This window comes from Procambarus clarkii, chromosome 15 (assembly GCF_040958095.1).
Source record: "Procambarus clarkii isolate CNS0578487 chromosome 15, FALCON_Pclarkii_2.0, whole genome shotgun sequence".
Taxonomy (NCBI): domain Eukaryota; kingdom Metazoa; phylum Arthropoda; class Malacostraca; order Decapoda; family Cambaridae; genus Procambarus; species Procambarus clarkii.
Genome location: NC_091164.1, coordinates 23,999,341 through 24,026,307, shown reverse-complemented (window position 1 = coordinate 24,026,307; position 26,967 = coordinate 23,999,341). Strand labels below are relative to the sequence as shown.

Sequence of the window (26,967 nt, the reverse complement as noted above, 5' to 3'; positions counted from 1 at the left end):
TGCTCTGAAGACGTGTTGGGCTCCTGACGTGTGAACAGTACTGAACGTTTAGGTAACAAAGATGTAGCCTTGTAGGTATGCTCACCTTTAACCTGTTTCTCCACTTCTTTTTCATGAGCATCTGTATTCCAAGAGCACTAACTAAACCTGGGTTTATATTTTCTGGCGAGTGTAAAGTTTAAGACTGGAGTATTGTGGCGCCCACACTGGAGGGCTGGAGCAGGAACCCTGTACTGTGGTCCGGGCAGCTTTGGTCACTATGGTCTCTTGCCTCACCTCCCGCCCACACTGGAGGGCTGGAGCACTGTACTGTGGTCCGGGCAGCTTTGGTCATTATGGCCTCTTGCCTCACCTCCCGCCCACACTGGAGGGCTGGAGCACTGTACTGTGGTCCGGGCAGCTTTGGTCATTATGGTCTCTTGCCTCACCTCCCGCCCACACTGGAGGGCTGGAGCACTGTACTGTGGTCCGGGCAGCTTTGGTCATTATGGCCTCTTAGCTCACCTCCTCGCCGACTCCTGCCCAGGTATTCTCCTCATTGTTTTTCTCCCGGCGGCTGCTGCACAACATCATAAAAACACACCACCAACTTTACCCGGAGAGGAGCGCTTACCCCCGCATACTCTAGTATGTCCCGGGTGCCATGAAAGGTGCCATGCATGTCTGGGGGTGCCATGAAAGGTGCCATGCATGTGTGGGGGTGCCATGAAAGGTGCCATGCATGTCTGGGGGTGCCATGAAAGGTGCCATGCATGTCTGGGGGTGCCATGAAAGGTGCCATGCATGTCTGGGGGTGCCATGAAAGGTGCCATGCATGTCTGGGGGTGCCATGAAAGGTGCCATGCATGTCTGGGGGTGCCATGAAAGGTGCCATGCATGTCTGGGGGTGCCATGAAAGGTGCCATGCATGTCTGGGGGTGCCATGAAAGGTGCCATGCATGTCTGGGGGTGCCATGAAAGGTGCCATGCATGTCTGGGGGTGCCATGAAAGGTGCCATGCATGTCTGGGGGTGCCATGAAAGGTGCCATGCATGTCTGGGGGTGCCATGAAAGGTGCCATGCATGTCTGGGGGTGCCATGAAAGGTGCCATGCATGTCTGGGGGTGCCATGATGGTGCCATGCATGTCTGGGGGTGCCATGAAAGGTGCCATGCATGTCTGGTGCTGCTCTCACCTGGCACCAGGTCTAGGGTCATCACAGGTAACTTGTGCTGCTCTCACCTGGCACCAGGTCTGGGGTCACCACAGGTAACTTGTGCTGCTCTCACCTGGCACCAGGTCTGGGGTCATCACAGGTAACTTGTGCTACTCTCACCTGGCGCCAGGTCTGGGGTCACCACAGGTAACTTGTGCTACTCTCACCTGGCGCCAGGTCTGGGGTCATCACAGGTAACTTGTGCTGCTCTCACCTGGCACCAGGTCTGGGGTCATCACAGGTAACTTGTGGTGCTCTCACCTGGCACCAGGTCTGGGGTCACCACAGGTAACTTGTGCTGCTCTCACCTGGCACCAGGTCTGGGGTCATCACAGGTAACTTGTGCTGCTCTCACCTGGCGCCAGGTCTGGGGTCATCACAGGTAACTTGTACTGCTCTCACCTGGCACCAGGTCTGGGGTCATCACAGGTAACTTGTGCTCCTCTCACCTGGCGCCAAAGTGTTTACAACCAGCTTTATGTTGAGAATCTCGTGGTACACCTTCATACAGTTGGTCCTCAAACTTTGTTCATTCCATCCAGAGGTCGACTTCAAAGACGCGCTCGTGAACTTTACATTCTATTCATTAAAAAAAATCAAATATAAATTCATATTATTGTATATTTGAATAGTGTGCATATTATGGCATAGGTTTGGTTTGTTAGGTTAGGTTTGGTTAAGTGTTTATGTTCAGTTCATAATTACTTCTGTTTTTAGTACGTAGGAGAAGCATTTACAGAGTTGTAATTTCCATCATTTCCTCTGGCAAGGCTCGTTAATGCAGCGGCCGTCCTCCTAGTCGTATATATAGATTATAACATATTGTTTAGTAACAGAAATTTGCTCTATAAATTTGCTTTATAAATTAATGGTATTATATATTGAACTTCTAGGTATAGACTGTGCGGTATGTAAATGTCTTCATTTCTTCTCTTAGTTGGAAGTTTTGAAGCTTCATCTACAATGTCATTTCCTGGTCTTCCTTCATGACTTGACACCGAGTTAAAGTGTATTTGATGACCTTGACGAGTGAGTGTGTCTGCTCAGATGTTTGTTGTCACTTAAGTTCTCTTGTCGTAAGGTTTTATTGGAAGTTGTAGACTGTATGATAAGGTGTTGTCGGTGTTCAGCAGGAGCGTGCCAGAAAGCCTTTTGAATAATAAGTATTTCTGTTTACTGAGCTGAACATCCGTTTGAAAATCTCCAATTAACTATAGAATATTCTGCCTTAAATACAGCTGCAGATTCGTCTCTCTTGCCATGTGTCTGTGAAGTATGTGAAGCTGTCAGATACCAAGTTTGCTTCCATATTCATCTGTTCAGTTATTCATATCATAGAGGGAATAGTCTGGAATAATTTACATAATATTCAAGTCTTAGTATCATTACCTTAGTTTTCTGTGCAAATATTCTAGCCCTAAAATGCTGCATTCAGGTGATAACCAACCACACACCACATACCACACACCACACACCACACACCACACACCACACACCACACACCACACACCACACACCACACACCACACACCACACACCAGATAATGAAGAGTCGACGGCGCTTCAGTACGTCCTGGAACACTATCACAATCGACTTGATAATGGTCCAGTACGGACCGAAACGTCGTCACATAAGGGTCCAGGACGGACCGAAACGTCGTCACATAAGGGTCCAGTACGGACCGAAACGTCGTCACATAAGGGTCCAGTACGGACCGAAACGTCGTCACATAAGGGTCCAGTACGGACCGAAACGTCGTCCTCTCTTCTACTGGTGTGTGGGGTCTGGTCAACATATCATCAGCCACGTTATTGTCACTCATCGCTGCATTCAGATGTTAATTTCGTGCACCACTTCTGTTCGATTCAAGAGTGAAGGACCTGTGACGAATAATGCAATATCATCAACATAGTTTAGCAATTGAACCTGTTCTCCAAATATCATGGTAACGTGGTTTTTCAATAAGAATACCACAAGGCCTGGGAGCTAAGAACACCCCCTTGTGGGGTTACTGTCTCATGCTGTGTTACATGGTCTGGCAACTCTGGTATACGTGTGACTGAACTTGTCTTTAGACTAGGATAACAATTTCCCTTTGACAACTCTTTTGATTAACATGAAAAAAATTGTTTGTTGGCTTGCAAATTCAACTGGTTTTTTTTTTCTAGATGAAGAAGGTGAGTTTACCGTATCTAGTAATGCTGGTACGCAGGTGGCCGTGCCTGCTTTAGAAGCTAAACAGTTGGTCGCGCAGATCTCCAGTCTTCCACAAAAGTCAATTAAAGTCCATTTTTCTGAAGTATTACTAACGCATGATGTTAATAGAAAGATGCCAATATATACAAATTTGTTTCAGCTTGGGAATATGTAATGTTATCAACACCTGGCAAAGTGTCCTTGCCGCCTTCTTTGGCTCTAATTAGCTCTTCATTTGTAATCAATCGTTTGCTGCTATATTAACATGAATGACTGTCATCCTTCATTGTTTACATTTTTTGATGCCTGCTTCCTAATGTACGAAGCTGATATAACGTTGACTTTTCTGCTAATTGGCCAGCCTCCTAAATAGATTGCCTTTTCAAGAGCTTGTCTACCTGATATGGTTTTAATGGCGCAATATTGATCTCGTCAAAAGCATTCCGTTGATTTAGAGTTGAACACCTTTTAAACCATCTTGCCTTCACCTCCCCAGTAACTCGTCTTGCTTCGTTATCACATATTTTAGCAGAGTTTTTTCTCCTGACGTGGAGTTTCTTTTCAGATATTTTCTAAAGACGTTGATTGTGGTTTTGCTCTTTAACGGCTTCACGGAGGAACCAATAATTCTTTGGTTTTGTGTTTCCTGGGATGATTGCAATAGATTTTGTGTAGTACTGTGAGAGATTTGTTTCCTACATTATAGTATATAGCAGTGCTTAGTGAGGTATGTTGCAGTGCACAGTGAGGTATGTTCCAGTGCACAGTGAGGTATGTTCCAGTGCACAGTGTGGTATGTTCCAGTGCACAATGAGGAATGTTCCAGTGCACAGTGAGGTATGTTGCAGGGCACAGTGAGGTATATAGCAGTGCACAGTGAGGTATGTTGCAGTGCACAGTGAGGTATGTTCCAGTGCACAGTGAGGTATGTTGCAGTGCACAGTGTGGTATGTTGCAGTGCACAGTGTGGTATGTTGCAGTGCACAGTGTGGTATGTTGCAGTGCACAGCGTGGTATGTTGCAGTGCACAGTGTGGTATGTTGCAGTGCACAGTGAGGTATGTTGCAGTGCACAGTGTGGTATGTTGCAGTGCACAGTGAGGTATGTTCCAGTGTACAGTGAGGTATGTTGCAGTGCACAGTGTGGTATGTTGCAGTGCACAGTGAGGTATGTTGCAGTGCACAGTGAGGTATGTTGCAGTGCACAGTGAGGTATGTTCCAGTGCACAGTGAGGTATGTTGCAGTGCACAGTGAGATATGTTGCAGTGCTTAGTGAGGTATGTTGCAGTGCACAGTGAGGTATGTTGCAGTGCACAGTGAGGTATGTTCCAGTGCACAGTGAGGTATGTTCCAGTGCACAGTGAGGTATGTTGCAGTGCACAGTGTGGTATGTTCCAGTGCACAGTGAGGTATGTTCCGGTGCTTAGTGAGGTATGTTGCAGTGCACAGTGAGGTATGTTGCAGTGCACAGTGAGGTATGTTCCAGTGCACAGTGAGGTATGTTGCAGTGCACAGTGAGGTATGTTCCAGTCCACAGAGAGGTATGTTCCAGTGCTTAGTAAGGTATGTTGCAGTGCACAGTGTGGTATGTTCCAGTGCACAGTGAGGTATGTTGCAGTGCACAGTGAGGTATGTTGCAGTGTACAGTGAGGTATGTTGCAGTGCACAGTGAGGTACGTTGCAGTGCACAGTGTAGTATGTTCCAGTGCTTAGTGAGGTATGTTGCAGTGCACAGTGAGGTATGTTGCAGTGCACAGTGAGGTATGTTGCAGTGCACAGTGAGGTATGTTGCAGTGCAGTGTGGTATGTTCCAGTGCACAGTGTGGTATGTTGCAGTGCACAGTGAGGTATGTTCCAGTGCACAGTGAGGTACGTTGCAGTGCACAGTGAGGTACGTTCCAGTGCACAGTGAGGTATGTTCCAGTGCTTAGTGAGGTATGTTGCAGTGCACAGTGAGGTATGTTGCAGTGCACAGTGAGGTATGTTGCAGTGCACAGTGAGGTATGTTCCAGTGCACAGTGAGGTATGTTCCAGTGCACAGTGAGGTATGTTGCAGTGCACAGTGAGGTATGTTGCAGTGCACAGTGAGGTATGTTCCAGTCCACAGTGAGGTATGTTAGAGTGCACAGTGAGGTATGTTCCAGTGCACAGTTAGGTATGTTGCAGTGCACAGTGAGGTATGTTGCAGTGCACAGTGAGGTATGTTGCAGTGCACAGTGAGGTATATAGCAGTGCACAGTGAGGTATGTTCCAGTGCACAGTGAGGTATGTTGCAGTGCACAGTGAGGTATGTTCCAGTGCACAATGAGGTATGTTCCAGTGCACAGTGAGGTATGTTGCAGTGCACAGTGAGGTATGTTGCAGTGCTTAGTGAGGTATGTTGCAGTGCACAGTGAGGTATGTTCCAGTGCACAGTGAGGTATGTTCCAGTGCACAGTGAGGTATGTTCCAGTGCACAGTGAGGTATGTTCCAGTGCACAGTGAGGTATGTTCCAGTGCACAGTGAGGTATGTTGCAGTGCACAGTGTGGTATGTTCCAGTGCACAGTGAGGTATGTTCCGGTGCTTAGTGAGGTATGTTGCAGTGCACAGTGAGGTATGTTGCAGTGCACAGTGAGGTATGTTTCAGTGCACAGTGAGGTATGTTGCAGTGCACAGTGAGGTATGTTCCAGTCCACAGTGAGGTATGTTCCAGTGCTTAGTGAGGTATGTTGCAGTGCACAGTGTGGTATGTTCCAGTGCACAGTGAGGTATGTTGCAGTGCACAGTGAGGTATGTTGCAGTGCACAGTGAGGTATGTTGCAGTGCACAGTGAGGTACGTTGCAGTGCACAGTGAGGTATGTTGCAGTGCACAGTGAGGTATGTTGCAGTGCAGTGTGGTATGTTCCAGTGCTTAGTGAGGTATGTTGCAGTGCACAGTGTGGTATGTTGCAGTGCACAGTGAGGTATGTTCCAGTGCACAGTGAGGTACGTTGCAGTGCACAGTGAGGTATGTTCCAGTGCTTAGTGAGGTATGTTGCAGTGCACAGTGAGGTATGTTGCAGTGCACAGTGAGGTATGTTGCAGTGCACAGTGAGGTATGTTCCAGTGCACAGTGAGGTATGTTCCAGTGCACAGTGAGGTATGTTGCAGTGCACAGTGAGGTATGTTGCAGTGCACAGTGAGGTATGTTCCAGTCCACAGTGAGGTATGTTAGAGTGCACAGTGAGGTATGTTCCAGTGCACAGTTAGGTATGTTGCAGTGTACAGTGAGGTATGTTGCAGTGCACAGTGAGGTATGTTGCAGTGCACAGTGAGGTATATAGCAGTGCACAGTGAGGTATGTTCCAGTGCACATTGAGGTATGTTGCAGTGCACAGTGAGGTATGTTCCAGTGCACAATGAGGTATGTTCCAGTGCACAGTGAGGTATGTTGCAGTGCACAGTGAGGTATGTTGCAGTGCTTAGTGAGGTATGTTGCAGTGCACAGTGAGGTATGTTGCAGTGCACAGTGAGGTATGTTCCAGTGCACAGTGAGGTATGTTCCAGTGCACAGTGAGGTATGTTGCAGTGCACAGTGTGGTATGTTCCAGTGCACAGTGAGGTATGTTCCGGTGCTTAGTAGGTATGTTGCAGTGCACAGTGAGGTATGTTGCAGTGCACAGTGAGGTATGTTGCAGTGCACAGTGAGGTATGTTCCAGTCCACAGTGAGGTATGTTCCAGTGCTTAGTGAGGTATGTTGCAGTGCACAGTGTGGTATGTTCCAGTGCACAGTGAGGTATGTTGCAGTGCACAGTGAGGTAAGTTGCAGTGCACAGTGAGGTATGTTGCAGTGCACAGTGAGGTATGTTGCAGTGCACAGTGTGGTATGTTCCAGTGCTTAGTGATGTATGTTGCCGTGCACAGTGAGGTATGTTGCAGTGCACAGTGAGGTATGTTGCAGTGCACAGTGAGGTCTGTTGAAGTGCACAGTGTGGTATGTTCCAGTGCTTAGTGAGGTATGTTGCATTGCACAGTGAGGTATGTTGCAGTGCACAGTGAGGTATGTTCCAGTGCACAGTGAGGTATGTTCCAGTGCACAGTGAGGTATGTTGCAGTGCACAGTGAGGTACGTTGCAGTGCACAGTGTGGTATGTTCCAGTGCACAGTGAGGTATGTTGCAGTGCACAGTGAGGTAAGTTGCAGTGCACAGTGAGGTATGTTGCAGTGCACAGTGAGGTATGTTGCAGTGCACAGTGTGGTATGTTCCAGTGCTTAGTGATGTATGTTGCCGTGCACAGTGAGGTATGTTGCAGTGCACAGTGAGGTATGTTGCAGTGCACAGTGAGGTCTGTTGAAGTGCACAGTGTGGTATGTTCCAGTGCTTAGTGAGGTATGTTGCATTGCACAGTGTGGTATGTTGCAGTGCACAGTGAGGTATGTTCCAGTGCACAGTGAGGTACGTTGCAGTGCACAGTGAGGTATGTTCCAGTGCTTAGTGAGGTATGTTGCAGTGCACAGTGAGGTATGTTGCAGTGCACAGTGAGGTATGTTGCAGTGCACAGTGAGGTATGTTGCAGTGCACAGTGAGGTATGTTCCAGTGCACAGTGAGGTATGTTCCAGTGCACAGTGAGGTATGTTGCAGTGCACAGTGAGGTATGTTGTAGTGCACAGTGAGGTATGTTCCAGTCCACAGTGAGGTATGTTAGAGTGCACAGTGAGGTATGTTCCAGTGCACAGTTAGGTATGTTGCAGTGCACAGTGAGGTATGTTGCAGTGCACAGTGAGGTATGTTGCAGTGCACAGTGAGGTATATAGCAGTGCACAGTGAGGTATGTTCCAGTGCACAGTGAGGTATGTTGCAGTGCACAGTGAGGTATGTTCCAGTGCTTAGTGATGTATGTTGCCGTGCACAGTGAGGTATGTTGCAGTGCACAGTGAGGTATGTTGCAATGCACAGTGAGGTCTGTTGAAGTGCACAGTGTGGTATGTTCCAGTGCTTAGTGAGGTATGTTGCATTGCACAGTGAGGTATGTTGTAGTGCACAGTGAGGTATGTTCCAGTGCACAGTGAGGTATGTTCCAGTGCACAGTGAGGTATGTTGCAGTGCACAGTGAGGTATGTTGCAGTGCACAGTGTGGTATGTTCCAGTGCTTAGTGAGGTATGTTGCAGTGCACAGTGAGGTATGTTGCAGTGCACAGTGAGATATGTTGCAGTGCACAGTGAGGTATGTTGCAGTGCACAGTGTGGTATGTTCCAGTGCTTAGTGAGGTATGTTGCAGTGCACAGTGTGGTATGTTGCAGTGCACAGTGAGGTATGTTCCAGTGCACAGTGAGGTACGTTGCAGTGCACAGTGAGGTATGTTCCAGTGCTTAGTGAGGTATGTTGCAGTGCACAGTGAGGTATGTTGCAGTGCACAGTGAGGTATGTTGCAGTGCACAGTGAGGTATGTTCCAGTGCACAGTGAGGTATGTTCCAGTGCACAGTGAGGTATGTTGCAGTGCACAGTGAGGTATGTTGCAGTGCACAGTGAGGTATGTTCCAATCCACAGTGAGGTATGTTAGAGTGCACAGTGAGGTATGTTCCAGTGCACAGTTAGGTATGTTGCAGTGCACAGTGAGGTATGTTGCAGTGCACAGTGAGGTATGTTGCAGTGCACAGTGAGGTATATAGCAGTGCACAGTGAGGTATGTTCCAGTGCACAGTGAGGTATGTTGCAGTGCACAGTGAGGTATGTTCCAGTGCACAATGAGGTATGTTCCAGTGCACAGTGAGGTATGTTGCAGTGCACAGTGAGGTATGTTGCAGTGCTTAGTGAGGTATGTTGCAGTGTACAGTGAGGTATGTTGCAGTGCACAGTGAGGTATGTTCCAGTGCACAGTGAGGTATGTTCCAGTGCACAGTGAGGTATGTTGCAGTGCACAGTGTGGTATGTTCCAGTGCACAGTGAGGTATGTTCCGGTGCTTAGTGAGGTATGTTGCAGTGCACAGTGAGGTATGTTGCAGTGCACAGTGAGGTATGTTCCAGTGCACAGTGAGGTATGTTGCAGTGCACAGTGAGGTAGGTTCCAGTCCACAGTGAGGTATGTTCCAGTGCTTAGTGAGGTATGTTGCAGTGCACAGTGTGGTATGTTCCAGTGCACAGTGAGGTATGTTGCAGTGCACAGTGAGGTAAGTTGCAGTGCACAGTGAGGTATGTTGCAGTGCACAGTGAGGTATGTTGCAGTGCACAGTGTGGTATGTTCCAGTGCTTAGTAATGTATGTTGCCGTGCACAGTGAGGTATGTTGCAGTGCACAGTGAGGTATGTTGCAGTGCACAGTGAGGTCTGTTGAAGTGCATAGTGTGGTATGTTCCAGTGCTTAGTGAGGTATGTTGCATTGCACAGTGTGGTATGTTGCAGTGCACAGTGAGGTATGTTCCAGTGCACAGTGAGGTACGTTGCAGTGCACAGTGAGGTATGTTCCAGTGCTTAGTGAGGTATGTTGCAGTGCACAGTGAGGTATGTTGCAGTGCACAGTGAGGTATGTTGCAGTGCACAGTGAGGTATGTTGCAGTGCACAGTGAGGTATGTTCCAGTGCACAGTGAGGTATGTTCCAGTGCACAGTGAGGTATGTTGCAGTGCACAGTGAGGTATGTTGCAGTGCACAGTGAGGTATGTTCCAGTCCACAGTGAGGTATGTTAGAGTGCACAGTGAGGTATGTTCCAGTGCACAGTTAGGTATGTTGCAGTGTACAGTGAGGTATGTTGCACTGCACAGTGAGGTATGTTGCAGTGCACAGTGAGGTATATAGCCGTGCACAGAGAGGTATGTTCCAGTGCACAGTGAGGTATGTTGCAGTGCACAGTGAGGTATGTTCCAGTGCACAGTGAGGTATGTTGCAGTGCACAGTGAGGTATGTTCCAGTGCACAGTGAGGTATGTTGCAGTGCACAGTGAGGTATGTTCCAGTCCACAGTGAGGTATGTTCCAGTGCTTAGTGAGGTATGTTGCAGTGCACAGTGTGGTATGTTGCAGTGCACAGTGAGGTATGTTGCAGTGCACAGTGAGGTATGTTGCAGTGCACAGTGAGGTATGTTGCAGTGCACAGTGAGGTATGTTGCAGTGCACAGTGAGGTATGTTGCAGTGCACAGTGTGGTATGTTCCAGTGCTTAGTGAGGTATATTGCAGTGCACAGTGAGGTATGTTGCAGTGCACAGTGAGGTATGTTGCAGTGCACAGTGAGGCATGTTGCAGTGCACAGTGTGGTATGTTCCAGTGCTTAGTGAGGTATGTTGCAGTGCACAGTGTGGTATGTTGCAGTGCACAGTGAGGTATGTTCCAGTGCACAGTGAGGTACGTTGCAGTGCACAGTGAGGTATGTTCCAGTGCTTAGTGAGGTATGTTGCAGTGCACAGTGAGGTATGTTGCAGTGCACAGTGAGGTATGTTGCAGTGCACAGTGAGGTATGTTCCAGTGCACAGTGAGGTATGTTCCAGTGCACAGTGAGGTATGTTGCAGTGCACAGTGAGGTATGTTGCAGTGCACAGTGAGGTATGTTCCAGTCCACAGTGAGGTATGTTAGAGTGCACAGTGAGGTATGTTCCAGTGCACAGTTAGGTATGTTGCAGTGCACAGTGAGGTATGTTGCAGTGCACAGTGAGGTATGTTGCAGTGCACAGTGAGGTATATAGCAGTGCACAGTGAGGTATGTTCCAGTGCACAGTGAGGTATGTTGCAGTGCACAGTGTGGTATGTTGCAGTGCACAGTGAGGTATGTTCCAGTGCACAGTGAGGTACGTTGCAGTGCACAGTGAGGTATGTTCCAGTGCTTAGTGAGGTATGTTGCAGTGCACAGTGAGGTATGTTGCAGTGCACAGTGAGGTATGTTGCAGTGCACAGTGAGGTATGTTCCAGTGCACAGTGAGGTATGTTCCAGTGCACAGTGAGGTATGTTGCAGTGCACAGTGAGGTATGTTGCAGTGCACAGTGAGGTATGTTCCAGTCCACAGTGAGGTATGTTAGAGTGCACAGTGAGGTATGTTCCAGTGCACAGTTAGGTATGTTGCAGTGCACAGTGAGGTATGTTGCAGTGCACAGTGAGGTATGTTGCAGTGCACAGTGAGGTATATAGCAGTGCACAGTGAGGTATGTTCCAGTGCACAGTGAGGTATGTTGCAGTGCACAGTGAGGTATGTTCCAGTGCACATTGAGGTATGTTGCAGTGCACAGTGAGGTATGTTGCAGCCACCATGTTGCCAGCCACCATGTTGCCAGCCATGGTGAGAACAATCGCCATACTCCAGTGTCACACACACATGTGTCACAAACACACATGTGTGTCACACACACATGTACCACACACACATGTGCCAACCGCACATGTGCCACACACACACATGTGCCACACACACATGTACCACACACACATATGCCAAACTCACATGTGTCTCACACACACATGTGCCACACACACACACATGTGCCACCCACACATGTGCCACACACACACATGTACCACACACACATGTGTCTCACACACACATGTGTCTCACACACACATGTGCCACTCACACACACACATGTGCCACACACACATGTGCCACACACACATGTACCACACACACATGTGTCTCACACACACATGTGTCTCACACACACATGTGCCACACACACACACATGTGCCAAACACACATGTGCCACACACACATGTGCCACACACACACATGTGTCTCACACACACATGTGTCTCACACACACATGTATCTCACACACACATGTGCCACACACACACATGTGCCACACACACACATGTGCCAAACACACATGTGTCACAAACACACATGTGCCAAACACACATGTGTCACAAACACACATGTGCCACACACACATGTGTCACGATGGCAACGCAGCTGACCATCTACCTGATCACCTGCCGCCCAGATATACTGGAGTGTGAACGAGGGATCGGTAATGTACCTACAACAATAGTTGACTAATGTTGTAAGATCAGTACGACACTGTTACTTTGCTCCTATACTTATCATTCCCCAACTACACCTCGCCATAGTGACCTGGGAGTGGGTCAGGCACTCACTCTCGCCTGTCGAACACTGTCAACTGGCGACAGTTGAGGTCTGCCACACCAGACTGGGATCACGTGATCCCCGTCTGGTCTGTTCATCAGTCAGGTGTTCCCGAGGGAACATGTTCATCAGTCAGATTGTTCAAACTCCTATTGGCATATATTCTACTCGTTTTTTTTAAATTTCTGCATAGATTGTTGAGTTGTAATAGATAACTCTATGTTTAGAGTTGTGACCGTAGACAGTGCTCAACAGCTACTATGCTACTAGCTAGTTACTACTTGTTACTTGCTACATGCTACTTGCTACTTACTACATACTACTTGTTACTTGCTACATGCTACTTGCTACTTTCTACAAGCTGCTTGCTTGTTTACTGTGAGATAAGACAATCTATCTTCCGATTGTAACTATGCACCATAATACAAATAATGATGTACTAAGCAATTAGTAGAACTTTGAATTCTAAGTTCTAAGAACTTTGAACTGAAATTCAAACTCAAATTTGAATTCTTTGAATACTAAGCAATTAGTATTCATTTTATTGAGTCTGAAAAAATTAAGCTTAAAAGCTAACTTAAATATTCCTAGACCCAGTATAGGACATTTGTGTTCTATACTGTGTGTGTTCTATACTGTGTGTGTTCTATACTGTGTGTTCTATACTGTGTGTGTTCTATACTGTGTGTTCTATACTGTGTGTGTTCTATAATGTGTGTGTTCTATACTGAGTGTGTTCTATACTGTGTGTGTTCTACATTGTGTGTGTTCTATACTGTGTGTGTTCTATACTGTGTGTGTGCTATACTGTGTGTTCTATACTGTGTGTGTTCTATAATGTGTGTGTTCTATACTGTGTGTGTTCTATAATGTGTGTGTTCTATACTGTGTGTGTTCTATACTCTGTGTTCTATAATGTGTGTGTTCTATACTGTGTGTGTTATACTGTGTGTGTTCTATACTGTGTGTGTTATACTATGTGTGTTCTATACTATGTGTGTTCTATACTGTGTGTGTTCTATACTGTGTGTGTTATGCTGTGTGTGTTCTATACTGTGTGTGTTCTATACTGTGTGTTCTATACTGAGTGTGTTCTATAATGTGTGTGTTCTATACTGTGTGTGTTCTATACTGTGTGTGTTCTATACTGTGTGTGTTCTATACTGTGTGTGTTCTATAATATGTGTGTTCTATACTGTGTGTGTTCTATAATATGTGTGTTCTATACTGTGTGTGTTCTATACTGTGTGTGTTCTATAGTGTGTGTGTTCTATACTGTGTGTGTTATACTGTGTGTGTTCTATACTATGTGTGTTCTATACTATGTGTGTTCTATACTGTGTACTCGCCTAGTTGTACTCACCTAGTTATGTTTGCGGGGGTTGAGCTCTGGCTCTTTGGTCCCGCCTCTCAACCGTCAATCAACAGGTGTACAGATTCCTGAGCCTATTGGGCTCTGTCATATCTACACTTGAAACTGTGTATGGAGTCAGCCTCCACCACATCACCCCCTAATGCATTCCATTTGTCAACCACTCTGACACTAAAAAAGTTCTTTCTAATATCTCTGTGGCTCATTTGGGCACTCAGTTTCCACCTGTGTCCCCTTGTGCGTGTTCCCCTTGTGTTAAATAGACTGTCTTTATCTACCCTATCAATCCCCTTCAGAATCTTGAATGTGGTGATCATGTCCCCCCTAACTCTTCTGTCTTCCAGCGAAGTGAGGTTTAATTCCCGTAGTCTCTCCTCGTAGCTCATACCTCTCAGCTCGGGTACTAGTCTGGTGGCAAACCTTTGAACCTTTTCCAGTTTAGTCTTATCTTTGACTAGATATGGACTCCATGCTGGGGCTGCATACTCCAGGATTGGCCTGACATATGTGGTATACAAAGTTCTGAATGATTCTTTACACAAGTTTCTGAATGCCGTTCGTATGTTGGCCAGCCTGGCATATGCCGCTGATGTTATCCGCTTGATATGTGCTGCAGGAGACAGGTCTGGCGTGATATCAACCCCCAAGTCTTTTTCCTTCTCTGACTCCTGAAGAATTTCCTCTCCCAGATGATACCTTGTATCTGGCCTCCTGCTCCCTACACCTATCTTCATTACATTACATTTGGTTGGGTTAAACTCTAACAACCATTTGTTCGACCATTCCTTCAGCTTGTCTAGGTCTTCTTGAAGCCTCAAACAGTCCTCTTCTGTTTTAATCCTTCTCATAATTTTAGCATCGTCCGCAAACATTGAGAGAAATGAATCGATACCCTCCGGGAGATCATTTACATATATCAGAAACAAGATAGGACCGAGTACAGAGCCCTGTGGGACTCCACTGGTGACTTCACGCCAATCGGAGGTTTCACCCCTCACCGTAACTCTCTGCTTCCTATTGCTTAGATACTCCCTTATCCACTGGAGCACTTTACCAGCTACACCTGCCTGTCTCTCCAGCTTATGTACCAGCCTCTTATGCGGTACTGTGTCAAAGGCTTTCCGACAATCCAAGAAAATGCAGTCCGCCCAGCCCTCTCTTTCTTGCTTAATCTGTGTCACCTGATCGTAGAATTCTATCAAGCCTGTAAGGCAAGATTTACCCTCCCTGAATCCATGTTGGCGATTTGTCACGAAGTCCCTTCTCTCCAGATGTGTTACCAGGTTTTTTCTCACGATCTTCTCCATCACCTTGCATGGTATACAAGTCAAGGACACTGGCCTGTAGTTCAGTGCCTCTTGTCTGTCGCCCTTTTTGTATATTGGGACCACATTCGCCGTCTTCCATATTTCTGGTAGGTCTCCCGTCTCTAGTGACTTACTATACACTATGGAGAGTGGCAAGCAAAGTGCCTCTGCACACTCTTTCAGTACCCATGGTGAGATCCCATCTGGACCAACAGCCTTTCTAACATCCAGATCCAGCAGGTGTCTCTTGACCTCCTCTCTTGTAATTTCGAACTCCTCCAAGGCCGCCTGGTTTACCTCCCTTTCTCCCAGCACAGTGACCTCACCCTGTTCTATTGTGAAGACCTCCTGGAACCTCTTGTTGAGTTCCTCACACACCTCTCTGTCATTCTCTGTATACCTGTCCTCGCCTGTTCTAAGTTTCAGTACCTGTTCTTTCACTGTTGTTTTCCTTCTGATGTGACTGTGGAGTAGCTTTGGTTCAGTCTTGGCTTTGTTTGCTATATCATTTTCAAAATTTTTCTCTGCTTCTCTTCTCACCCTGACGTACTCATTCCTGGTTCTCTGGTATCTCTCTCTGCTTTCTGGTGTTCTGTTATTCCGGAAGTTCCTCCACGCCTTTTTGTTCAGTTTCTTCGCTTCGATACATGCCCTATTATACCATGGATTCTTCTGTTGCTTCTCGGATTTTTCCCTTTGGGCCGGGATGAACCTGTTTACTGCCTCCTGACACTTTTGGGTAACATAGTCCATCATACCCTGTACAGACTTGTCTCTGAGGTTTGTGTCCCAAGGTATTTCACTTAGGAAACTTCTCATCTGTTCATAATTCCCCTTTCGGTATGCCAGCCTTTTGATTCCTAGTTCTTTTTTGGGGGAGATAAGTCCTAGCTCTACCAAGTACTCAAAGTTCAATACACTGTGGTCACTCATTCCCAAGGGCGCTTATATCTTAACTTCCCTTATATCCCATTCATTTAGGGTAAATATCAAATCAAGCATTGCTGGTTCATCTTCTCCTCTCATTCTTGTTGGTTCTTTGGTGTGCTGGCTTAGAAAGTTTCTTGTTGCCACGTCCAGCAGCTTAGCTCTCCATGTTTCTGGTCCTCCATGCGGGTCTCTGTTCTTCCAATCTATCTTCCCATGGTTGAAGTCTCCCATAATTAGTAATCCATATCCATTCCTGCTAGCAACAGAAGCTGCTCTTTCTATTATGTTAATGGTGGCCATGTTGTTTCTATCATATTCCTGTCTAGGTCTTTTGTCATTTGGTGGTGGATTATATATGACTGCGACTATAATTTTTTTCCCTCCATTTGTTACAGTACCTGCTATGTAGTCACTGAAACCTTCACAGCCCTGAATATCCATCTCCTCAAAATCCCACCCTTTTCTTACCAGCAGAGCTACACCACCCCCACCTCTTCCTTCCCTCTCTTTCCTCATAACATAATAGTCCTGTGGGAACACTGCATTTGTTATCGTTTTCGTGATCTTTGTTTCTGTGAGGGCTATTATGTCTGGGTTTTCCTCTAGTACCAGTTCTCCAAGCTCATTTGCTTTATTTGTAATTCCATCTATGTTAGTGTACATCGCTTTGAGGCTCACTTTCTTCTGTCCCTTCTCAAATCGCCTCCTTGGTGAGTGTTCTGCTGGTGGGGGAGGCTGTTCCATGGTTGTGAGGACCTGTGAGGTGGATAACAGGGTCTCAGAGGATACTGGGATGAGGGGAGGGGATCCAGTGAAGGGGGAGGGACAGGGAGGGTATGGGGTGAAAGGGGAGGGAGGACGGGAAGGAAAGGGGGGGAGGGAGGACTCGGGAGGAGGGGAGGGGTAGAAGGGTGGGGATTGGGTGTGGGGGGAGGGAGATTTGGCTGAACATTTGAGTGGGGGCAGGGAGGGTTTGGGGTAGAGGGGTTTTCTATGCAGAGGAGGGAGGCGGGATTGTCCTCCCTTCTGGTGTTACTGGGTAGCTGGTTGTGGGTTCCCCCCTCGCCTCTGGGGGTGTTGTGCTGGGAGCTGTAACTTCCTGGTTTTCCCCTCTCGCCCTGCGCCTCTTCCTTGCTTCTGCCGCCACGGCTCTCTCCTCCCTTGTCATGTCTCTCTGGAGGAATACATTTTTTAATTTTCCCACGTTTTTCAGGGAGCTCTTCCTTGATAGGATCTTCTCTTTTGTGTTCTCGTTTGCAAACACTATCTTTATCATTCGGTCTCGGTCTTTGTTGTACCGGCCTAGCCTGAAAACCTTCTCAATGCTATGCTCAGCCCCTTCCATGTCTAGTGCCTTTAGTACTTCATTCACTGCTGCTGTGTCCTTGTCATTCCACTCTGTCCTATTAGATCCTTCCTGCTCCTTAATACCCACAGCAACCACTGATCTGATCCTTTCCAGCAGTTGGCTAGTGGAGCGTGCCGCCTCCTGCGAGGTGGCTGCTTTCATGGCCACCTCCATCACTGCAGTCATTACTTCAGAGTTATTTTTTTTTAGTATTTCCGCAAATGTTGCTTTTATTGTGGCATTCTCATCCAGAAAACTATTACCACCTTCTCCCTGGGTGGTTTTCTGATTCTCAGCCTCGATACCATTCTCTTTGAGGGCTCTAATCTCCTCCTTTGCTGTTGTCAGCTCTCTTTTCAGGTTGCTTATTTCGTTCTTCATTTCCTGCATCATTTCTTGCATCTCACTCTTGATGTCCTCCAGAAACTGGGCGAACATTTCCTTCATCTCATCACCTCGGCTCTTTCCTGTTCCCCTGGGACCTCTGGCTGCCATGTTTGACCCTGTTAGGATGGGGGAGGGAGAGAGAGAGAGGAAGAGAGAGAGAGAAAGAGAGAGAGAGAAAGGGAGTGATAAAGGGAGAGATAAAATGGGTGGGTGGGGGGGATCCGACCCTTCCACTGAAGTGAGAAGAAAGTAGAAGGGGAGGGGGGGGGAGGAGATGGAGAGAGAGGCGGGAGAGAGAGAGAGGAGAGGGAGAGAGTGGGTGAGGGAGAGAGCGGGTGAGGGAGAGAGCGGGTGAGGGAGAGAGGGAGGGAGGTGTGTGTGTGTGTGTGGGCAGAGAGGGAGGGGGAAGGAAAGAGAGGGAGGGAGAGGGGGAGGGAGGGGGAAGGAAAGAGAGGGAGGGAGGGAGGAGAGAGAGAGAGAGAGAGAGAGAGAGAGAGAGAGAGAGAGAGAGAGAGAGAGAGAGAGAGAGAGAGAGAGAGAGAGAGAGAGAGAGAGAGAGAGAGAGAGAGAGAGAGAGAGCAGGAGAGAGAGCAGGAGAGAGAGAGCAGGAGAGAGAGAGCAGGAGAGAGATAGTGGGAGTGGGAGAGAGGGAGTGGGAGAGAGGGAGAGTGGGGAGGGGAAGTGTGTGTGTATGGGCGATGCGGGGGACTGGGGGTGGGGGGGCGGAGATGGCGACTAAGTCAGGTCAGGTCAGATGGTGGGGTCAAGGGGGGGGGGATAGTGTGTGTTCAATACTGTGTGTGTTCTATACTGCGTGTGTTCTATACTGTGTGTGTTCTATAATGTGTGTGTGTTGTATACTGTGTGTGTTCTATACTGTGTGTGTTCTATAATGTGTGTGTTCTATACTGTGTGTGTTGTATACTGTGTGTGTTCTTTACTGTGTGTCAGTTCTATACTATGTGTGTTCTATACTGTGTACTCACCTATTTGTACTCACCTATTTGTGCTTGCGGGGGTTGAGCTTTGGCTCTTTGGTCCCGCCTCTCAACTGTCAATCAACTGGTGTACTGATTCCTGAGCCAACTGGGCTCTATCATATCTACATTTAAAACTGTGTATGGAGTCAGCCTCCACCACATGTACTCACCTAATTGTACTCACCTAATTGTGCTTGCGGGGGTTGAGCTCTGGCTCTTTGGTCCCGCCTCTCAACCGTCAATCAACTGGTGTACAGATTCCTGAGCCTATTGGGCTCTATCATATCTACATTTGAAACTGTGTATTGAGTCAGCCTCCACCACATCACTTCCTAATGCATTCCCTTTACTAACTACTCTGACACTGAAAAAGTTCTTTCTAACGTCTCTGTGGCTCATTTGGGTACTCAGCTTCCACCTGTGTCCCCTTGTTCGCGTTCCACCAGTGTTGAATAGTTCATCCTTGTTTACCCGGTCGATTCCCCTGAGGATTTTGTAGGTTGTGATCATGTCCCCCCTTACTCTTCTGTCTTCCAGTGTCGTGAGGTGCATTTCCCGCAGCCTTTCCTCATAACTCATGCCTCTTAGTTCTGGGACTAGTCTAGTAGCATACCTTTGGACTTTTTCCAGCTTCGTCTTGTGCTTGACAAGGTACGGGCTCCATGCTGGGGCCGCATACTCCAGGATTGGTCTTACATATGTGGTGTACAAGATTCTGAATGATTCCTTACACAGGTTCCTGAACGCCGTTCTGATGTTAGCCAGCCTCGCATATGCCGCAGACGTTATTCTCTTTATGTGGGCTTCAGGAGACAGGTTTGGTGTGATATCAACTCCTAGATCTTTCTCTCTGTCTGTTTCATTAAGTACTTCATCTCCTATTCTGTATCCTGTGCCTGGCCTCCTGTTTCCACTGCCTAGTTTCATTACTTTGCATTTACTCGGGTTGAACTTCAACAGCCATTTGTTGGACCATTCACTCAGTCTATCCAGGTCATCTTGTAGCCTCCTACTATCATCCTCTGTTTCAATCCTCCTCATAATTTTTGCATCGTCGGCAAACATTGAGAGGAACGAATCTATACCCTCTGGGAGATCATTTACATATACCAGAAACAGTATAGGTCCAAGGACTGACCCCTGCGGGACTCCACTTGTGACGTCTCGCCAATCTGAGGCCTCACCCCTCACACAGACTCGTTGTCTCCTGTTGCTTAGGTATTCCTCTATCCACCGGAGTACCTTCCCTCTCACTCCAGCCTGCATCTCCAACTTTCGCACTAGCCTCTTGTGTGGTACTGTATCAAAGGCTTTCTGACAATCCAAAAATATGCAGTCTGCCCACCCTTCTCTTTCTTGCCTTATTTTTGTTGCCTGGTCGTAGAATTCAAGTAACCCTGTGAGGCAGGACCTGCCATCCCTGAACCCATGTTGATGCTGTGTTACAAAGTTCCTTCGCTCCAGATGCTCCACTAGTTTTTTTCGCACAATCTTCTCCATCAGCTTGCATGGTATGCAGGTTAGGGACACTGGCCTGTAGTTCAGTGCCTCCTGTCTATCCACTTTCTTGTATATCGGGACTACGTTAGCTGCTTTCCAAATATCTGGCAGTTCCCCTGTTGCCAGTGATTTGTTATACACTATGGAGAGTGGTAGGCTCAGTTCTCTTGCTCCTTCCTTTAGAACCCAAGGGGAGATTCCATCTGGGCCTATAGCCTTCGTCACGTCCAACTCTAGTAAACACTTCCTTACTTCCCCACTGGTAATCTCAAACTCTTCCAGTGGTTCCTGGTTAGCTATTCCCTCACTTACCTCTGGAATTTCTCCTTGTTCTAAGGTGAAGACCTCCTGGAATTTCTTATTCAATTCCTCACACACTTCCTTGTCATTTGTAGTGAATCCTTCCGCCCCTATCCTTAATCTCATAACCTGTTCCTTTACTGTTGTTTTTCTCCTAATGTGGCTATGCAACAATTTAGGCTGAGTCTTTGCCTTGCTTGCGATGTCATTTTCGTATTGTCTTTCTGCCTCTCTTCTCATCCTGACATATTCATTCCTGGCATTCTGGTATCTTTCTCTGCTCTCCAGTGTCCTGTTATTCCTATAGTTTCTCCATGCCCTTTTACTTTGCTGCTTAGCTAGCCTACATCTTTGATTAAACCATGGGTTTCTCATCTTCATTTCTCTGTTTTCCTTTTGGACTGGGACAAACTTGTTTGCTGCGTCCTTGCACTTCTGCGTGATGTAATCCATCATATCTTGGGCCGTCTTTCCCCTGAGCTCTGTTTCCCATGCTATATCTGTTAGGAATTTTCTTATCCCCTCATAGTTTCCCTTTCGGTATGCTAACCTTTTGGTTTCGGTATCCCTCCTCGAGTTCAATAACCCTTCTTCAATCAAGTACTCAAACTCCAGTACACTGTGGTCGCTCATTCCTACTGGGTCCTCAAAACCGATTTCTCTTATGTCGGAGTCGTTCAGAGTGAAGACTAGGTCGAGTCTCGCTGGTTCGTCATTGCCTCTCATCCTTGTGGGTTCTCCGACATGCTGCGTGCGAACACATGTGTGTGTTCCATACGGTATGTGTTCTATACTGTGTGTGTTCTATACTGTGTGTCAGTTCTATACTATGTGTATTCTATACTGTGTGTGTTCTATACTCTGTGTGTTCTATACTGTGTGTGTTCTATACTGCGTGTGCTCTATATTGTGTGTCAGTTCTATACTATGGGTGTTCTATACTGTGTGTGTTCTATACTGTGTGTGTTCTATACTGTGTGTGTGTTCTATACTGTGTGTGTTCTATACTGTGTGTGTTCTATACTGTGTGTCAGTTCTATACTATGTGTGTTCTATACTGTGTGTGTTCTATACTGTGTGTGTTCTATACTGTGTGTGTTCTATACTGTGTGTGTTCTATACTGTGCGTGTTCTATACTGTGTGTCAGTTCTATACTATGTGTGTTCTATACTGTGTGTCAGTTCTATACTATGTGTGTTCTATACTATGTGTGTTCTATACTGTGTGTGTTCTATACTGTGTGTGTTCTATACTGTGTGTGTTCTATACTGTGTGTGTTCTATACTGTGCGTGTTCTATATTGTGTGGGTTCTATACTGTGTGTGTTCTATACTATGTGTGTTCTATACTGTGTGTGTGTTCTATACTGTGTGTGTGTTCTATACTGTGTGGGTTCTATACTGTGTGTGTGTTCTATACTGTGTGTGTTCTATACTGTGTGTGTTCTATACTGTGTATGTTCTATACTGTATGTGTGGTCTATACTCTGTGTGTTCTATACTGTGTGTGTTCTATACTGTGTATGTTCTATACTGTATGTGTGGTCTATACTGTGTGTGTTCTATACTGTGTGTGTTCTATACTGTGTGTGTTCTATACTGTGTGTGTTCTATACTGTGTGTCAGTTCTATACTGTGTGTGTTCTATACTGTGTGTGTTCTATACTGTGTGTCAGTTCTATACTGTGTGTCAGTTCTATACTGTGTGTGTTCTATACTGTGTGTGTTCTATACTGTGAGTGTTCTATACTGTGTGTGTTCTATACTGTGTGTGTTCTATACTGTGAGTGTTCTATACTGTGTGTGTTCTATACTGTGTGTGTTCTATACTGTGTGTGTTCTATACTGTGTGTGTTCTATACTATGTGTGTTCTATACTGTGTGTGTTCTGTACTGTGTGTGTTCTATAACGTGTGTGTTCCATACTGTGTGTGTTCTATACTGCGTGTGTTCTATACTGTGTGTGTTCTATACTGTGTGTGTTCTATACTGTGTGTGTGTTCTTTACTGTGTGTGTTCTATACTGTGTGTGTTCTATACTGTGTGTGTTCTATACTGTGTGTGTTCTATACTGTGTGTGTTCTATACTGTGTGTGTTCTTTATTGTGTGTGTTCTATACTGTGTGTGTTCTATACTGTGTGTTCTATACTGTGTGTGTTCTATACTGTGTGTGTTCTATACTGTGTGTGTGTTCTTTATTGTGTGTGTTCTATACTGTGTGTGTTCTATACTGTGTGTGTTCTATACTGTGTGTGTTCTATACTGTGTGTGTGTTCTTTATTGTGTGTGTTCTATACTGTGTGTGTTCTATACTGTGTGTTCTATACTGTGTGTGTTCTATACTGTGTGTGTTCTATACTGTGTGTGTTCTATACTGTGTGTGTGTTCTTTATTGTGTGTGTTCTATACTGTGTGTGTTCTATAATGTGTGTGTGTTCTATACTGTGTGTGTTCTATACTGTGTGTGTTCTATACTGTGTGTGTTCTATACTGTGTGTGTTCTATAATGTGTGTGTGTTCTATACTGTGTGTGTTCTATACTGTGTGTCAGTTCTATACTGTATATGTTCTATACTGTGTGTGTTCTATAATGTGTGTGTGTTCTATACTGTGTGTGTTCTATACTGTGTGTTCTATACTGTGTGTGTTCTATACTGTGTGTGTTCTATACTGTGTGTGTTCTATAATGTGTGTGTGTTCTATACTGTGTGTATTCTATACTGTGTGTGTTCTATACTGTGAGTGTTCTATACTGTGTGTGTTCTATACTGTGTGTGTTCTATAATGTGTGTGTGTTCTATACTGTGTGTATTCTATACTGTGTGTGTTCTATACTGTGTGTGTTCTATACTGTGTGTGTTCTATACTGTGTGTGTTCTATACTGTGTGTGTTCTATACTGTGTGTGTTCTATACTAGGCTTCAGACACCGTGTAATAGGCCTGGGAGGGTTAGGTGAGTTTAGTTTCTCTTTACAAGTTATGTTGAAAAACGTTTTCCGGTTTGTCCAAATTTAATAGTACCGATTTGTACTTTCTAAGTGCGTTGTACGTCCGTATATGTACTATGATCCTGAGCTTTCCCATAAATACCACCGAAACAGAATGATGGGCTAAATAAGAGGCTACGGCTGGATGGCCTTGTGGCTGATGAGCTCAATATCCACCATTTCACCTCAACATTATTCCCATACAAGATGGGATCTATTTTCTTTCTGCGTCTGGTATTTAAATACCAGACGCAGAACCCCTTTATAGAATAATGGGTGTCTAAAAAATAGACCCCATTATGTATATTTATTCGTATTTATATATATGGACTATTAAATAGACCGTATGAATAGGGGCGCCAAAGATCATTATTGATCCAAGTCAGAACTCCTGTTAGGATCATTGATCCTCTTTTCCTCACCTGTTCATACGGTTCAATATATAAATAAATTCCAGCTCATCTGAAGGATTTCAGGCCTGGAAAACATAACTTCCTGCAAAAACGATGATATCCGCTTTTCTTGTGACTCCACTTCATAAGAGGCTACGTCTTTATTGAAGGATTCGTAATAGCCAGACGACGGTGTCCGTTGTTACTGACTTTACTAGTAGAACTCCACTACGGAATCGACTCCTATACTCTCCACTTGCTGGGAGTCTGCCAGCAAGTAGGACTACATTGTTCAGGCTCCTCTCTTGTGTGGTGAGATCTTGCTGATTTCGCATTGCAGGTGCTTCCATACTGTTATGTTTGTGGTGCTTGATGATGGTCTGGGGTCTTGATGGTCTGGGGTCTTGATGATGGTCTGGGGTCTTGATGATGGTCTGGGGTTTTGATGATGGTCTGGGGTTTTGATGATGGTCTGGGGTCTTGATGATGATCTGGGGTCTTGATGATGGTCTGGGGTCTTGATGATGGTCTGGGGTTTTGATGATGGCCTGGGGTCTTGATGATGGTCTGGGGTCTTGATGATGATCTGGGGTCTTGATGATGGTCTGGGGTCTTGATGATGGCCTGGGGTCTTGATGATGGTCTGGGGTCTTGATGATGATCTGGGGTCTTGATGATGGTCTGGGGTCTTGATGATGGCCTGGGGTCTTGATGATGGTCTGGGGTCTTGATGATGCTCTGGGGTCTTGATGATAGTCTGGGGTCTTGATGATGCTCTGGGGTCTTGATGATGGTCGGGGGTCTTGATGATGGTCTGGGGTCTTGATGATGGCCTGGGGTCTTGATGATGCTCTGGGGTCTTGATGATAGTCTGGGGTCTTGATGATGCTCTGGGGTCTTGATGATGGCCTGGGGTCTTGATGATGACCTGGGGTCTTGATGATAGTCTGGGGTCTTAATGATGCTCTGGGGTCTTGATGATGGTCGGGGGTTTTGATGATGGTCTGGGGTCTTGACTACCTGGTTGTTGTTGTTGGTAGTCTGTACAGCCATGTCGTCTTGCTTGATTTCTTGTGTCGTCCTTCATATTGGCCTCTTGTGTCGTGCTTCATACTGGCCTCTTGTGTCGTGCTTCATACTGGCCTCTTGTGTCGTGCTTCATATTGGCCTCTTGTGTCGTGCTTCATATTGGCCTCTTGTGTCGTGCTTCATACTGGCCTCTTGTGTCGTGCTTCATACTGGCCTCGTGTGTCGTGCTTCATACTGGCCTCTTGTGTCGTGCTTCATATTGACCTCTTGTGTCGTGCTTCATATTGGCCTCTTGTGTCGTGCTTCATATTGACCTCTTGTGTCGTGCTTCGTATTGCCCTCTTGTGTCGTGCTTCATATTGACCTCTTGTGTCGTGCTTCATATTGGCCTCTTGTGTCGTGCTTCGTATTGCCCTCTTGTGTCGTGCTTCATACTGGCCTCGTGTGTCGTGCTTCATACTGGCCTCTTGTGTCGTGCTTCATATTGACCTCTTGTGTCGTGCTTCATGTTGGCCTCTTGTGTCGTGCTTCATATTGGCCTCTTGTGTCGTGCTTCATATTGGCCTCTTGTATCGTGCTTCATATTGGCCTCTTGTGTCGTGCTTCATGTTAGCCTCTTGTGTCGTGCTTCATGTTGGCCTCTTGTGTCGTGCTTCATATTGGCCTCTTGTGTCGTGCTTCATATTGGCCTCTTGTGTCGTGCTTCATATTGGCCTCTTGTGTCGTGCTTCATATTGGCCTCTTGTGTCGTGCTTCATACTGGCCTCTTGTGTCGTGCTTCATACTGGCCTCGTGTGTCGTGCTTCATACTGGCCTCTTGTGTCGTGCTTCATATTGACCTCTTGTGTCGTGCTTCATATTGGCCTCTTGTGTCGTGCTTCATATTGACCTCTTGTGTCGTGCTTCGTATTGCCCTCTTGTGTCGTGCTTCATATTGACCTCTTGTGTCGTGCTTCATATTGGCCTCTTGTGTCGTGCTTCAGTATTGCCCTCTTGTGTCGTGCTTCATACTGGCCTCGTGTGTCGTGCTTCATACTGGCCTCTTGTGTCGTGCTTCATATTGACCTCTTGTGTCGTGCTTCATGTTGGCATCTTGTGTCGTGCTTCATATTGGCCTCTTGTGTCGTGCTTCATATTGGCCTCTTGTATCGTGCTTCATATTGGCCTCTTGTGTCGTGCTTCATGTTAGCCTCTTGTGTCGTGCTTCATGTTGGCCTCTTGTGTCGTGCTTCATATTGGCCTCTTGTGTCGTGCTTCATATTGGCCTCTTGTGTCGTGCTTCATATTGGCCTCTTGTGTCGTGCTTCATATTGGCCTCTTGTGTCGTGCTTCATATTGGCCTCTTGTGTCGTGCTTCATATTGGCCTCTTGTGTCGTGCTTCATATTGGCCTCTTGTGTCGTGCTTCATATTGGCCTCTTGTGTCGTGCTTCATATTGGCCTCTTGTGTCGTGCTTCATATTGGCCTCTTGTGTCGTGCTTCATATTGGCCTCTTGTGTCGTGCTTCATATTGGCCTCTTGTGTCATGCTTCATACTTGGCCTCTTGTGTCGTGCTTCATATTGGCCTCTTGTGTCGTGCTTCATATTGGCCTCTTGTGTCATGCTTCATATTGGCCTCTTGTGTCGTGCTTCATATTGGCCTCTTGTGTCATGCTTCATATTGGCCTCTTGTGTCGTGCTTCATATTGGCCTCTTGTGTCATGCTTCATATTGGCCTCTTGTGTCGTGCTTCATATTGGCCTCTTGTGTCATGCTTCATACTGGCCTCTTGTGTCGTGCTTCATATTGGCCTCTTGTGTCATGCTTCATACTGGCCTCTTGTGTCGTGCTTCATATTGGCCTCTTGTGTCGTGCTTCATATTGGCCTCTTGTGTCGTGCTTCATACTGGCCTCTTGTGTCGTGCTTCATATTGGCCTCTTGTGTCGTGCTTCATATTGGCCTCTTGTGTCGTGCTTCATATTGGCCTCTTGTGTCGTGCTTCATATTGGCCTCTTGTGTCGTGCTTCAT

The 26,967-nt window shown here is 46.4% G+C and overlaps 1 protein-coding gene across 1 annotated transcript; it reads right to left on the bottom strand.

Moving 5' to 3' along the window:
* Nucleotides 1–24,282: 24,282 nt before the first annotated feature.
* On the bottom strand, nucleotides 24,283–24,981 carry LOC138364997 (protein FAM186A-like). The gene has a single exon (XM_069325091.1). It carries the CDS (start codon nucleotides 24,979–24,981, stop codon nucleotides 24,283–24,285), a length of 699 nt encoding a protein of 232 aa, XP_069181192.1.
* Between the last annotated feature and the right edge of the window lie 1,986 nt (nucleotides 24,982–26,967).